Genomic DNA, 12,842 nt, shown 5'->3' with positions numbered 1-12,842 from the left:
AAAAAATTACTGTGCACATTCTGAGTAACACAGATATTTATTTGCCATTCCCCACCTTTACTAAAATCTGCAAGAATAATTAGAAAAAACAAACAGAACTAGTGAAAATTGTGTACTTTAAATGTCCTTCCATTTTTAACCCATGTCTTGCACTGTATCCAAGTAGCCACATCCTGTGCACTGGGACTTGCAAACAGAAATACGCCATAAATGTTTGCTCTTCTAGACTACATTTAAAACACTTCTTGGATATCAGGAGTCCTGCTTAACAAAGTCTATTTGATCTTGTGATAAACTCCTACCCTAGGCTATGCAATCTGTTACCAGTAACTTGTAACTCTTAAAGAGATGCAAACAGAGGTCGAAAGAGCAGATGCTATTTTTCCAACACTGCCTACAGACTCTTTCAGACTGTGATTCCAAATTTCACTGTTCACTGACTGGTGATGAGTATCAAAGATCTGGCAGGATAAGTAAATGAGGTTTTACACTGACTTCACAAAACAAGTGAAACATGGGGCAGTAATAATAAGTTTCCTCTAACAGTCCACAGTCTCTCTTCCACATCTGTGCTAAACTCTTCATTACCTCCTCTCTCAATGAAACGCCCAGTGCCTGCCTCCTCAGGCCCCGAGAATCTCTAACGTCTCAGGCAGCTATTCTGAGCAACCACAGGAATAAGTGATTCAGTGATCATGCGAGTCAAGTATAGCTCTGTAGACTAGAAGTCAAGGCTATTAAGTAGTAGTTCACCTGCAAGGAATCACTCATGTTAACAAGTAGATTGAATGTTAAGGAGAATGGAAAAATCTACGTAAAAAAAGAGGAAGTCGTAGAACTGAAACAGATGCTACTTTCTATTTTAGGTAAAAAAATCACTAGTATTGGCAGCAAAACCCTTTTTGACTCATGAACTCCACTCTTGCAAAGTGATACAGCAGAGTACCCAGAATAAAGAATTAGGCACACATCCACGAAGTTATGTTCTTAGCCAATTTGGGGTTTCATCTCCCATGCTTCTAAGTCAATTATAATTAACATCTGGAGTCTTTTTAAGGCAAGCATTGTTTGTACCAACATTACTTAATCTTCTGGTTAGCTTGTGCTTAAACAGCCCACAGAGGACCGAAAAATACAGCAAGGAAGAGTTTATTTCTAGTAAAGTAACTACAGCCTTGTTATCCTAAAGTGCTATCAGTTAATTTATGACTATCAGAGTGGGTCAGACTCTAATCAAATTGTAGAAACATTTCCAAAGTGATTATTCAATCAAATGACTAACATGGTTAATTAGGAGCCATAAACATTGCTCTGAAGTTCATCAAAGTAATGACTTGACCAGAAAAATTACTGCTAATTAAATTGCCTGCTGCTTTCATTTCTACCTTATCTAATAAAAAGTCCAACCAATGAAATTTAGCATTGCAGTTTTAAATTGTACTAAATGCTTGACTAAGACCCAGAAGTATTTTTACAAGCTAAGCGGAGCTACTTCAAAAGAAAACATTTTAGTGCAGAAATTACAGAGCAATTATATGTTTTCTTCTCCTTAAAGCATTGTTTTAAGACAACAAATGAGATAGAAGTAGGCATAAAATACATCCAGGGCAACATTTGAGTGTTTGAGGTGAGTTATTCTATCACCTTTTAGCAAATTTTAGTCTTTGAAAAAACATGTGCCTGGATTAAGGACACAAAAGAAGCTTACTTCAGGCTTTTAATGAAGTAATTCACATTTTAAGGTTACATTATCTCAAGAACAGCAGAGTCTCTTTAAGAAAAGAAAAAACCCAACTCTAACTAAAAACATGGACACATAAAAAAATTATTTATCTTTCTTTATTAATTTGAAATACTAAGAGGTCATTCTTCATTGCTTCACTTGTTAACAGAAACACAGCAGTCATCTTAAAACAATTAATATGTACTTATATCATGTTGATTTGAAAATATCTTTCCCCAGTAGGCGTTGTTTTAAAATTATGTGTAATCTAGACATTGCAGAAATGTCTTCTCATCAGGGACTGTCACAGAGACAAATACTGGAAGTAAGCTCTCCTGTGCCTTAATGAAAATACATCCAAGCAGAAAAAGCCCAAACAGACTTCCTCAGGACAAGAAAAATCAGCTACTGAATTTAGCAGGCACAGGTTCTAGGTTTCATTATTGAGTAAGACCGTTGAGGGGTCCCTTGGTAAGGAAGTATTTCATATTACCGTATCAGAATTTAAAGGGTTAGGTTGTCTTAGCCCTGTAAAACTCAAAGTGGGTAAGGAATCTTTAAATCCTCTTTTCCACTTGTGTTTCAGAAATAAGGACCAAGTTTCAGACCCACAATCACACCCTGCAGAGAGACAAGCAGAATTTCAGTTCACATCCCTAGCCAGGCAAGACACAGGGAAGACGAAGCTTCTGCAGGCAGAGGGATGAAGTGACTGTCTTCTGAATGAAGCAAAGTAAAGCAGGAACTGGTAACCTGAACCAGTTTCTGACCTTACATAGCATTCCTAACTGAAGGACATGTTGTTATGTTACACTCTACCTCTGAATTACTTTTTAGTTCACTTTATCAACATCATCTGAAGATTTGGAGGCCCAAGGTATTGCATTACATATGTGCATGTGCAGAGAGAGGGACTGGGAGATCGAGGCTTAGAAGGTGTGCACAATGTGAAACAGGGTGGGTGAAGAAGTCACTGCCTAGCCTTGCTATCTACGTGGCAGCTCAGGTGAATGCAACAGTGCACTGGTGAGGGACTGCCTTATGCAGTGAGCCTGCTAACAAGTCGCCCAAATTCACCAAACACCTCATGTGAAAATTTGCCTACTTCCCTACAGGTATAAAAACAAAGTGATGAGTTTGTCCATTTATATAAACAGGCTTAAACATGTTGTGCCACTTGTCTTCCTACAAGCAAGAAACACAGAATACAATACATGCAGATTCTTTCCTTTTGTGCTACAAGGCACAGAAGGGCATGCCCAAACCCCTCAGATAGCTTGGACCCACCTAGCTCCCACTGAAGTTACAGGGGTGAAAATTGTCACTATCATCTCTAAAAATCAATCTAAAAAATAAGTATTATTTTCCCAATTCATTATGCCATTTAAAACATTCAGAATGGAAGGTTTTGTTCATCATTTTGTCTGTCACCAGTCTTCATACCAGCAATTAGGGGAAAAGAAAAATAATCTATGAGAATATGCACTCATAGATATACACAAAAAAAAGCCCTAGATAAGTAAGATTTGTTTAGTTTAATTTCCTACATCTCACTTGACAAAAACCTACCGGAGAACTACATTTGGCCCCACCACCTCGCGTCCAAGTGGAATTATTACACACATACAGAAAAAAAAAAAAAGCCAAAACCTTAAGCAAACAGCTTCCTTTCCACAACTTTGGTTTTTAGATCTATGACAACATCTAATGCATTTTCTGAGACCAGATGTCAACAGCCTGTCTAGGCGATGTGTAACTTTCTATGTAGCAGAACAGGAAAACAAAGGCTTATACATTGAGCTCCGAATTGAAATTCCACATGGAAGTGATCTTTTGAGCATACTTTAAAATCATGCATTTGCTTTTATTAACCTCAGTAACTGTAAAATGTATTTTAAACATCGCTTCCCTTTGAATTCAACAAAAGACAGCAGTATTTTCTCTCTTCCTTGCTCCTTTTGTTGGTAATCCTACTGCAAAAATGTCTGTGTTGCTTTTTCTCCCCCGTCCCATCCCCTGCCTGTAAAATCGAAGTTGGACAAACACTGCACGGCTGAAGTGACATATTTGAATGGAATTCAGACCAACCAGTTCCTGTTTATGTTTCTGATTTGAGAATGTAGCCTTCTCATTCACTATACATTAGAAACACACCAAGGCCATAAATGGTGTCGGGTTTCAGGCAGGCAGGGCCAAGGAGCATTAATCATTACTTTAAGGCAACTGGCAACAGCAGCAGCTGAGGGAACACTACACCCTTCAGCTCCGCATAAATGGACATTCCAGGGTTTGGTGTGTGTGTGTTGGTTGTGTTTCCTTTTTTTTTTTCCCTTCAGCATCCATTTTATGAATGAAACTTCAGGCTGCACAGAGTCCATTCATATAAAAGCTAGGCTCACAGGGCTCAGTCTCCTGGGATCAATCGGTCTTGGGTAAGGCTGATCTGACTGGTTTAAGGCAGGCTTCAGCCTTCCATTACTGATTTAAAATGCAGCCTGTGTCCATTTGACCTGCGTTAATGCACAAAGAGTAAATCCAGACTGTGCTCTCAATCCTCAAATCAAATCATTAGCCAGTGCCACTTACTGTAACTGTAGATTTAGAGGATATTTATCCATTTCTTTGAAAAACAGGGACTGCAGAACAATTTTTCAGATTGTATTGTCTGCTTTGAAAGGCAACATAGATGCATGGTCTCCTGCCTGTATGTTCACATTAATTTGGTATTCATGTTTTCCTTTGTTTGTTAAGACAGTATTACAAAATTAATTCTATTGTAATGACAGATTTCTTTCAGACAGAATTACCAGATACAGGAAACCAGCTGATGGAAGCAAGTGAAAAGTTAAAATTCTGTCTTTCACAGCAATTTTCTGAAGCCCAGGTTTCCCAAGTTTCCCCCTCAGACGAACTTATTTTCCACTGTCATATCATCAACAGCAGATTTGTGTTTTAAGGGCAAGTACAAAGTACAGTGCAGCTTAACTCCTGAACAGAATCCATGCTCATTCACTGAAGCAACACAGCAAAGGCAAGTTCTTGAAACATGAGGGTGAAGTATTTTAAACCACAGAAGTGAGATTTGGGAAAACTGCAAAACCAAAAACAAGGAGGGACTTAAACCTACTCAACTCCAGAGCAAACCTCTACTCCTTCTCCCCTTCTGCCTTTATGCAGCCGGATTTTAATTGAGAACAACTGTACTACTGTGTAAAAGAACTCCTTTAGGGCCATAAGGAGATGCAGTTTCGAAATGTGCATACTGAAGCACCATATCCAGTAACAGGATAGTCAGCTCTGTTTCATAGAGGGTTTTATAAAACTATGCTCAAAAATAATGCAAATATCTGCAGACTGACAACAAAACCAAACCAAACCAAAAAAAAAAGGAAAACCTAGAGAGAATTTGAGTATAAGATTAAACAGCTGGAGGATTTAGGAAGCAAGATCTCAACGAGTCACACAGACAGACGAAGAGTATACATGCAAATTGTCTACAGAGATTTAGAGGTGGTACATTAATACCAAGGAATTGTTTACGATGAGCCAAAGAAGTGTAGCTATGAGCAAGGGAATGGAACTGATCAAAGGGAAAATTTAGGCTTACGATCAAGAAATATTTCTTAACTGTGAAGTCTATTAGTCTGTGAAATAATCTTCCAGGGGAATAACTGTAGTAATAATACTTAGCATATTTTCAAAGCACTGTAAAAATTAGCTAATATAATTAAAGATAGCAGTAGAAGCACCATGAGTTGTGCCTTTAAATACTGCACTGGTCAATGCACTAGAGAATATCCTGGAAAAAGCAATCCTGCACTGATGATGACAGATAAGATTTCCTTTTTTTCCCTTCATATTACCACCTTCAAATGTGTAAACCTTGCTTCCAAGAAGTATAATGGAATATCAAATTGTTGTTTAAAAAAAGGAAAGGAAAAAAAACCAAGGCAATCTGCAAATAAATGTACTCCCAAGAATTTTTTTTTCCCTTGAAATCTTAATTTAAACATTCTCTCACACTGTTCTGAAACTTCATAAATTTAAGGACATGTGAGCCAATTTCTAGGGAAGAAGGTACTACTATGGATCGTTTTCCACATTAACTCTCAGTGATTTTCTTTTCAAAAACCACATTAGGAATTTGAAAGCAGTCTTGCTTTTTATTCTGTTCCCAGTCATTTGGTAAATAAACATTTATAACATGGATGGCAGAATGCCAACAACATCCTACACCTGTAAAAGCAAACTCAGGAAGGGTTAAGAAGTGTCATTATTACAACTTCCTGTGCAACTTTGATACAACCCCTTTGTTGCAAATGAATTATGATACAGCCTTTTGCTTTGGCACTCTTGTCTCTTGAGCGCACAGGTCAGAACTGTTTGGGGAAGAGAGCACCATGTTGTAAACAGCTTTGCAGGTGGAGCACCTGCTTCATTTGTTACAGAGGCTGGAAGTTGTGTACCTAATGAGGCAGAACACTTGAAGAAAGGAAAAGATGACCTGAAGATTAATACAGCTGAATGGTCAATTTTAGGCCCCAACAAAGCCCATTCCATCTCTAACAAAGTTTTCCAAAGCAGTCACAATGCTTCTGCCAATTTTTCCTATTATGTACTTCTTATTTTTGCAGTGCTTACACAGGGACCCTAATCTTCAAATAAAGTCCTTAGGAGCTGAGCTTTGAACATATGTAATACATAATGTTCTTCAGAAATTATCCAGTCCTAACTGGGTACCCAAAATAAACAGGTATATATATCTCTGATGTATCTCTCTGCCTCCGCTCATCTCTTTTAACAGAGGGGCAGTTCCCCATCCATTCTCACATGCCAACGCAAGGTATTTATTGCTTGTGAAGCCTCAGGAATTTAAGGGATGAACAACTCAGAAAGCAAGACACTAATAATCCTGTTTGGATAATTAATTCTTTAAGTGATGCAACTAGTATTTTGGAAGTTAACTAACTTTGGAAGTGATACAGACAGAATTCAAATTTTCTAAGGTCCATTCAAGCATATTAACCGTGAGGCTACCCTGAAATACAACTGTGAGAAAAACCCTGCTAATGCCTCTATCCTGCTCATGAATGACTGAGCAGGTTAGAGGCATTATCTGTTGAGATCTGGATTTCAACAGACAGATTTCTGGCAACCAGTAATAAGTATATGCAAGCAACAATTCTTCCTCTACTTCCCTCTAACACCCCTGTGTGACAAATTTTGAAGTCCCCAAAGACATGCTCACTAAAGAACTTTCCAACCAAAATAACTATTTCAACTGGTCAAATTAAAATATGATATAAACTCAATAATTTAAGATGTCATTTTAAAACTAGATCTTTAATATTAATTGATACGTGCATAGCTAGAGTCCTACCTTAGTCTATCTCAAATGCACTACATTAAGAAGGGAAGACCAAGCCTGAAAAGAACCTGCATAAAAATAAAGCCCAGAATAGATGGGGTATCTCAAGTTTGGCCTTTTTGTTTAAGTACCTGAGTACATGAATTGAATTCTAGAAGTGCTAACTGTACAAAAATGGCCACTATTAGCCCTTCTAAACAAAGATCTTGGGAAGCCTCATTAATGATGCAAAATCTTAAAGCACTCCATGTCTCTGGCTGCATCTTTGTGCTCAAAGTTGCCAGATACAGCATCAAGTACTAAATACATACAACTGGCAGCCCTGGGGAAGAAAAAAAAAAAAAAAAAAAAAAGAGTACATGGCAGAAAACAAAGTCTGATTGAACATGTATGATGCCCTGTGACTTCTAGAAGTGTGGATGTGTAAGGAGGAGCTTCTACTCTGTTGACATTTTTCTTTTTCCATTATCTCAAACATTCTGCAATAGAAATTGCATACCTGCAATTACAATTACAACTAATTGATCTGCCATTTCCCATGTCATAATTAATGTCATGTTTTAATAGAGTTATAATCATCCCATAATAATGTTTTTCATTCACCAGCTTCCCACAAAGTATAAAAGTATAGTGCACAAAAGCAATGAACTTTTATGAGGCTCTTCCAGAAACATCCCAAAAGGAACATCTTGGTGTATTGCAATGAACTTTTTAAATATGTTTCTATATTCTTAGTTGAGCTGCAATAAAATACCATGCAAAAAAAGACTTTTAACTCTGGCATTCCTCCTTCCCTGAACATCCACAGGTGAAAAATGAAATCAATGATTCAGTGACAAATACATTATGTTTCCTAAGGGGTTATTTAACATACTCTTAGCAAAGATGGAAAATGATGGTTTCTAGAGAACAGATGGTAACAAAACAAAATATCAACAGACCACAGTTGTTGACTGCAATTTATGGAGTGTACAGATGTGTCAACTTAAATGCAGATATTCTGAGGCCAATAAAAGTACTTCCTGATACCAACAGATTAATTTTTCATGACCACTGGTTACACAGCTATTACATTTTTAAAAACTAATTATTCATCTACAAAAGAAACAACCATTTTACTTGAACATCATTACTATAAAGTGGAATGCTGATCTTGCTGGCACATAAAAAAAAAGGGAAAAAGAAAGATATGACAGGACTGGATACAAGTTTGCACATCTTCCTTTGGGAATAAAATTTCCTATTTTTCCATAAAAAATATCCCAAAGAAAGATGAACCAGGCAACCCAGACTTAAAGAAATAGTATGCAAGAAGAAGATCCCACTTCCTAGCCGAATATGAAGCAGGCTTACAAAAGGGCCTTTTTTCACCCTTTAATTTAGCAGGATAAGTAACAGTGCTAGTGAAGGTTGCAAGAGACTGGCAGTGCCTGAAGCTGCAGTCCCCTATTTATTATCTATTGCCAGATTAACTAGGCAGACAGTTTCTCCCATGCTGTTCTGTAAGATTAAAGACAACACAACTGCCAAAGACATGTATTTCAGAACCTTCATCAATAAACGGGTGGAGGTCTAGATCTGATCCTTGTAATCTGAACTCATTTTCATATTGTCTTATATTTCAGCTTGGAAAAATATCTCACCCAAGCCCCTCCGTGTATTGGCCTAACTCAAATTGCCTAAAGATTGGTTCTTTGCTTATCAAGAATAAGACAGGAGAAAGCAGCTCTACTTTCCGAATTCCCCTGTTCTAACATAGAAATCAGCTCTAAAACCAGAACTTTATATTAACGATACCACAAAACAGCCCACTACATAGAAAATGCTAGGTTAGCTACAGAAAAGACAACAAAAGCCAGTTCTAGCTTTATCAAATTGCAAGATAGTCTATCACCGGCTAAACTTTCAACGGAGACCTCAACTCAGCTACCATTTGCCTTTGGCAAATTAATGGCAAAAACATCTAGGCAGAGACTGAACCAGCAGGAAAGCACTGCAGGTACTGCAAACCCAGAGGAAGAGTCAGACTGAAGTGAAACAGTACCACCCCTTCTCCCTACCCAACTCAGCATACAAGTGTACAAAAGTAAGGTACCCTCCTCCAGAAGCACAGTAAGGACTCACAGCGATCCCTCCCTTTCAACTGTACAACTTACACAGAGCAGGAAAGAGGTAAAGACTGAACAGATGCTGCAGAAATCACTTACACCAAAACTGAAAAACATGTTTTGACTGCATTTTCTTTGCTCCATAATGATCGACGGTTTACCCCACCTAGCCCACTCCATGCTGTTATAATCCATGCCACCATTCCAGCTTTCTTCTCCTTGTTACTTGGTACTCGTTACTAAACTTCTTTTGGTCTTCCCTAATTCTCTTTCTCTTTTCCCAAGTATAATATCAACATTATGTTTAAATTGTGGCAAACATTTACAATGTTATTCCCTTGATTTATGCTTTTATCCTTTCTATCACTTATCTTTTCTATTTTGACCAGAAGCTATTAAGAGCAGGCTCTGCCACTGCCTCCTCTGCTTTATACTGTCCATAGAGCAATAAGGCTCGATTCCAGTTGCCACAATCATAATAAACATTATTAACAGCAACAGCGTATTCTCTACATCAGCAACCTGGCATCACAGATTATGTACCTCCACAAAACACAGCAGTATGCACAAACTGAGAAGCTGACACCAATTTGGCTGATTCTTCTCCCTCATTGGTTTTATAGCTGTATAAACCCCACTTCAGCGGAGTTACTCCTGATTTAAAGTAGTGCAAGCAAGAAGAGAAAGAGTCCTCTATTTCTGGCAGACAAATGAAAGAGCTTGTAAAAATGGAGCACACAAATTCAGAGGTCACAGACGAGAGAGTACAGAACAAGCCCCCACTTAAGCAAAGCTCAGTTTTGTACTCATGATTTTTTCTTCTCTGGTTTTCTTAACCTGCGCGCTTTTTGGACAGAGAGTTATGGAAAATGAAATCCTCTGCAGAGCAAGCAATGGCGGCACAAGTCACACTGTACCATGTAGCAATCTTACTATTGTGTAAACTCAGACTTAATTTACTCTGAAGACTTAGAAGCCAAAAAAGCAAGTTTCAATTTGTACAATCAAAATACCAATAGCACTGGCTTAGATTCATATACTACTTTACTAAGCAGAAATAAAGGAGAGTCTCACCTACCTGAATCATATGCAAAATCTCTAGGTTCCTGTTTAATCATCAGAGGAGGGGGAAAATTTTGACTGGCTGCACTGCCAACCATAGCGTTGTGTTCATAAACTGGATCATGGTACTCCTGCTTAAAACCTTGGGGTGGGAAGGGGATGTTTGGCTCAGACATCTGGCGCTGATATATTGGACGTCCTTCCCTTGGCATTGCAGGCAAAGGTGGGAAAGAATTGCAAGGTTCAGAGAGCTGGCGGCGAAATCTAGGACAGAAGTTAGAGGAGAGGTCATGTAAAGGGCTTGAGTGACATTCCATTTCCCAAAGATCATCACAGGTCATGGTTAGTACTTGTATCACTTTTTCAGTAGCAAACATTCTGCTTACGACATTCCAATTGCTCCCATCAGGATCATTTAGCAACAAGCAAACAAACAAAAAAGCCCACCGATTAACACCAGCTCCAAGACCTGTCCCCACCACCATCTGTTTGGCTTTCAGTATCTCCTCTCAACAGAAGAGGCAAACAGGTTCAGATCAGATTCAAATCAACAGAAAGACTGACATCGGACCATAGTAAGACAAAGGAGGCTTGGGCAGAGTTTTTGCTCTCTCACAAGCATTAGCAACATATTGCTTCTGCTCTAACTTACTATTACCATTCTTACTGTTACACAAAAACCATTCTGACCACAACAAACATTCTGAATAAAGAGCACTGTCTGCCATAACACCTGGAATCATTCCAGGGTGAAAGTCCACAGTTCTGTCCTCTCAGGGATAGTGCTGTGGGAGATCTACCTGCAAGGCTGGCACTGCATTCCAGCTCTAATGGGAAAGGAATGTAAGCACCCAACATAAAGGAGAGGCTGCAAACTTTTGCAAAGAGAAACAATGCCTAATAATTCCCCTCCTGCCTTAATTTGTTCCCTTGGTCATTTCTAAATGAAAGAAGTCATCCATACAAGCCATGCTGCCACTCACTACTCCCAAATGCTCTTCAGTAGACATAAAATGTGATAATTCACTTTTAAATTAACTTCATTTACATGCAACACTACTCAAGAAATTATGCTTGTTTTTTCTTCCACAAGACATACCTACCTGAACTAAAAGGCCTGAATGTAATTACTTGGATAGCTGCAGGTTCAGAAGCATAAAGAATGCAAGGATGCTACTTTTCCACCATGCCCTTATCAACAGCACAAAGACCTCCTGTCATCTCCTGCAGATTACCACAGTAATGGTAACCCCCACTGCAGTAATACTTTGTCTGCACTAGATCACAGCAGATGCAACTTTCTTTCAGCAAATTGCCTACTAGTCCTGCTATTACTCATCATGGACAAGACACACTTTAAAACAAACAAACAAACAAACAAAAAAAAAAAACAACAAACCAACAAACAAACACACACTTCAACCCTGTGCCTTTCTCTGCAAGTGAACTGATCATTCTTCAGCTCCCTGTACTCTGGATCTGAAAAAAAGTTTGGTTCACACAAGCAAAAGCAGATATTCCCTTGGAGAAAACTGGGTGAGTGAAGAAGAATGCAGAGGTTTGACTGCACAGGCAATACAATCCTTGACTACCAACTCATACTACATATGTACTATGTGTTTCTGAAACAATTTAAACTCTACTAACTCTACTAACATCTGTCATAATACTGCTCTGAACTTTGTCTGACAAATAATTACTATCATTGCTTAATTATAAATACCGTGGGAGCTACAGAAACTATTAACAATGTAGTAGTGGAGACAATGTATGTTTTTTTTTTTAATGCTGCTGTAATGTAATATTTTGCAGTAGAAAGAGTACTGCGCTGTAGCATTGGGTTTTGCAATTCCACCTACACCTGCAGAAAATAAACTCAGAAACTCAAATGTATTATGAAACAGTTAAGCTGACTGGCACTGCATTCATTTCCCTTTTTTCCTTTTTTCATTAGCCAAAAAAAGAAGCAGAAATTATCATTAAGAACTGTCAAGGAGTGAATCAGAAAATTGCAACTTGAAGTTAAAATAAGAAACAGGCTCACTCACAAAGCCTCAAAGGAAGTTAATAATACTTGTTGTACTGGAAGCTTTGTATGGAATCAAGCCATTTGTTTATACAAGTGGATTTGATTCCTGTTGGTACTTGTTAGGACCACTTATCGTTCATATATTCATGCCCTGTATGAAGACGTATGGGCTGTATGTTCTAGATACTAATGCTATCTTGTGCCACCAATGCATGTTCTGAAGAAATATGCCCTGAGTTACAGATTTATATATGAACTCACATAGGTAGGTCCCTTGTTTCAGTGACATTTTCTAAATATACTCATTGTAGTAGCATATCACCTTAAAAATCATGAAGATTTGAATTTCACAAAAAATATGAAGTACACATTTGCTTCAAGCTGGGAGTGAGAAGATTTGAAATAAATAAGAAAAAGAGGAAAAAATGTCTTATAATTGTTCCTTTCATTAAAAAAAGGAGAAAAATTTTTTTTTTTTTTTTTGGCTTGAGTCACCTATTTTGACTTGAACACATGATGTTCTTTTACAGAGGGGAAACATTACTGCAAAAT

At 38.0% G+C, this 12,842-nt stretch overlaps 1 protein-coding gene across 5 annotated transcripts in view; it reads right to left on the bottom strand.

Moving 5' to 3' along the window:
• ETV1 (ETS variant transcription factor 1) overlaps positions 1-12,842 on the bottom strand; it is a 64,669-nt gene that overhangs the window by 15,546 nt on the left and 36,281 nt on the right. For all 5 annotated transcript variants that reach the window (XM_062605127.1, XM_062605123.1, XM_062605125.1 and 2 more), the window contains one exon: positions 10,278-10,525. In XM_062605127.1, coding sequence (XP_062461111.1) covers positions 10,278-10,525 — 248 coding nt within the window. The remainder of the gene's footprint in view (positions 1-10,277; positions 10,526-12,842) is intronic.

The sequence above is a fragment of the Pezoporus occidentalis genome, unplaced genomic scaffold (genome assembly GCF_034315485.1).
Source record: "Pezoporus occidentalis ecotype Australia unplaced genomic scaffold, CSIRO_AGI_Poc_V1 ctg9, whole genome shotgun sequence".
Classification (NCBI taxonomy): Eukaryota; Metazoa; Chordata; class Aves; order Psittaciformes; family Psittacidae; genus Pezoporus; species Pezoporus occidentalis.
The sequence above is the reverse complement of the archived record's forward strand: the minus strand, read 5'-3'. Positions and strand labels throughout refer to the sequence as shown.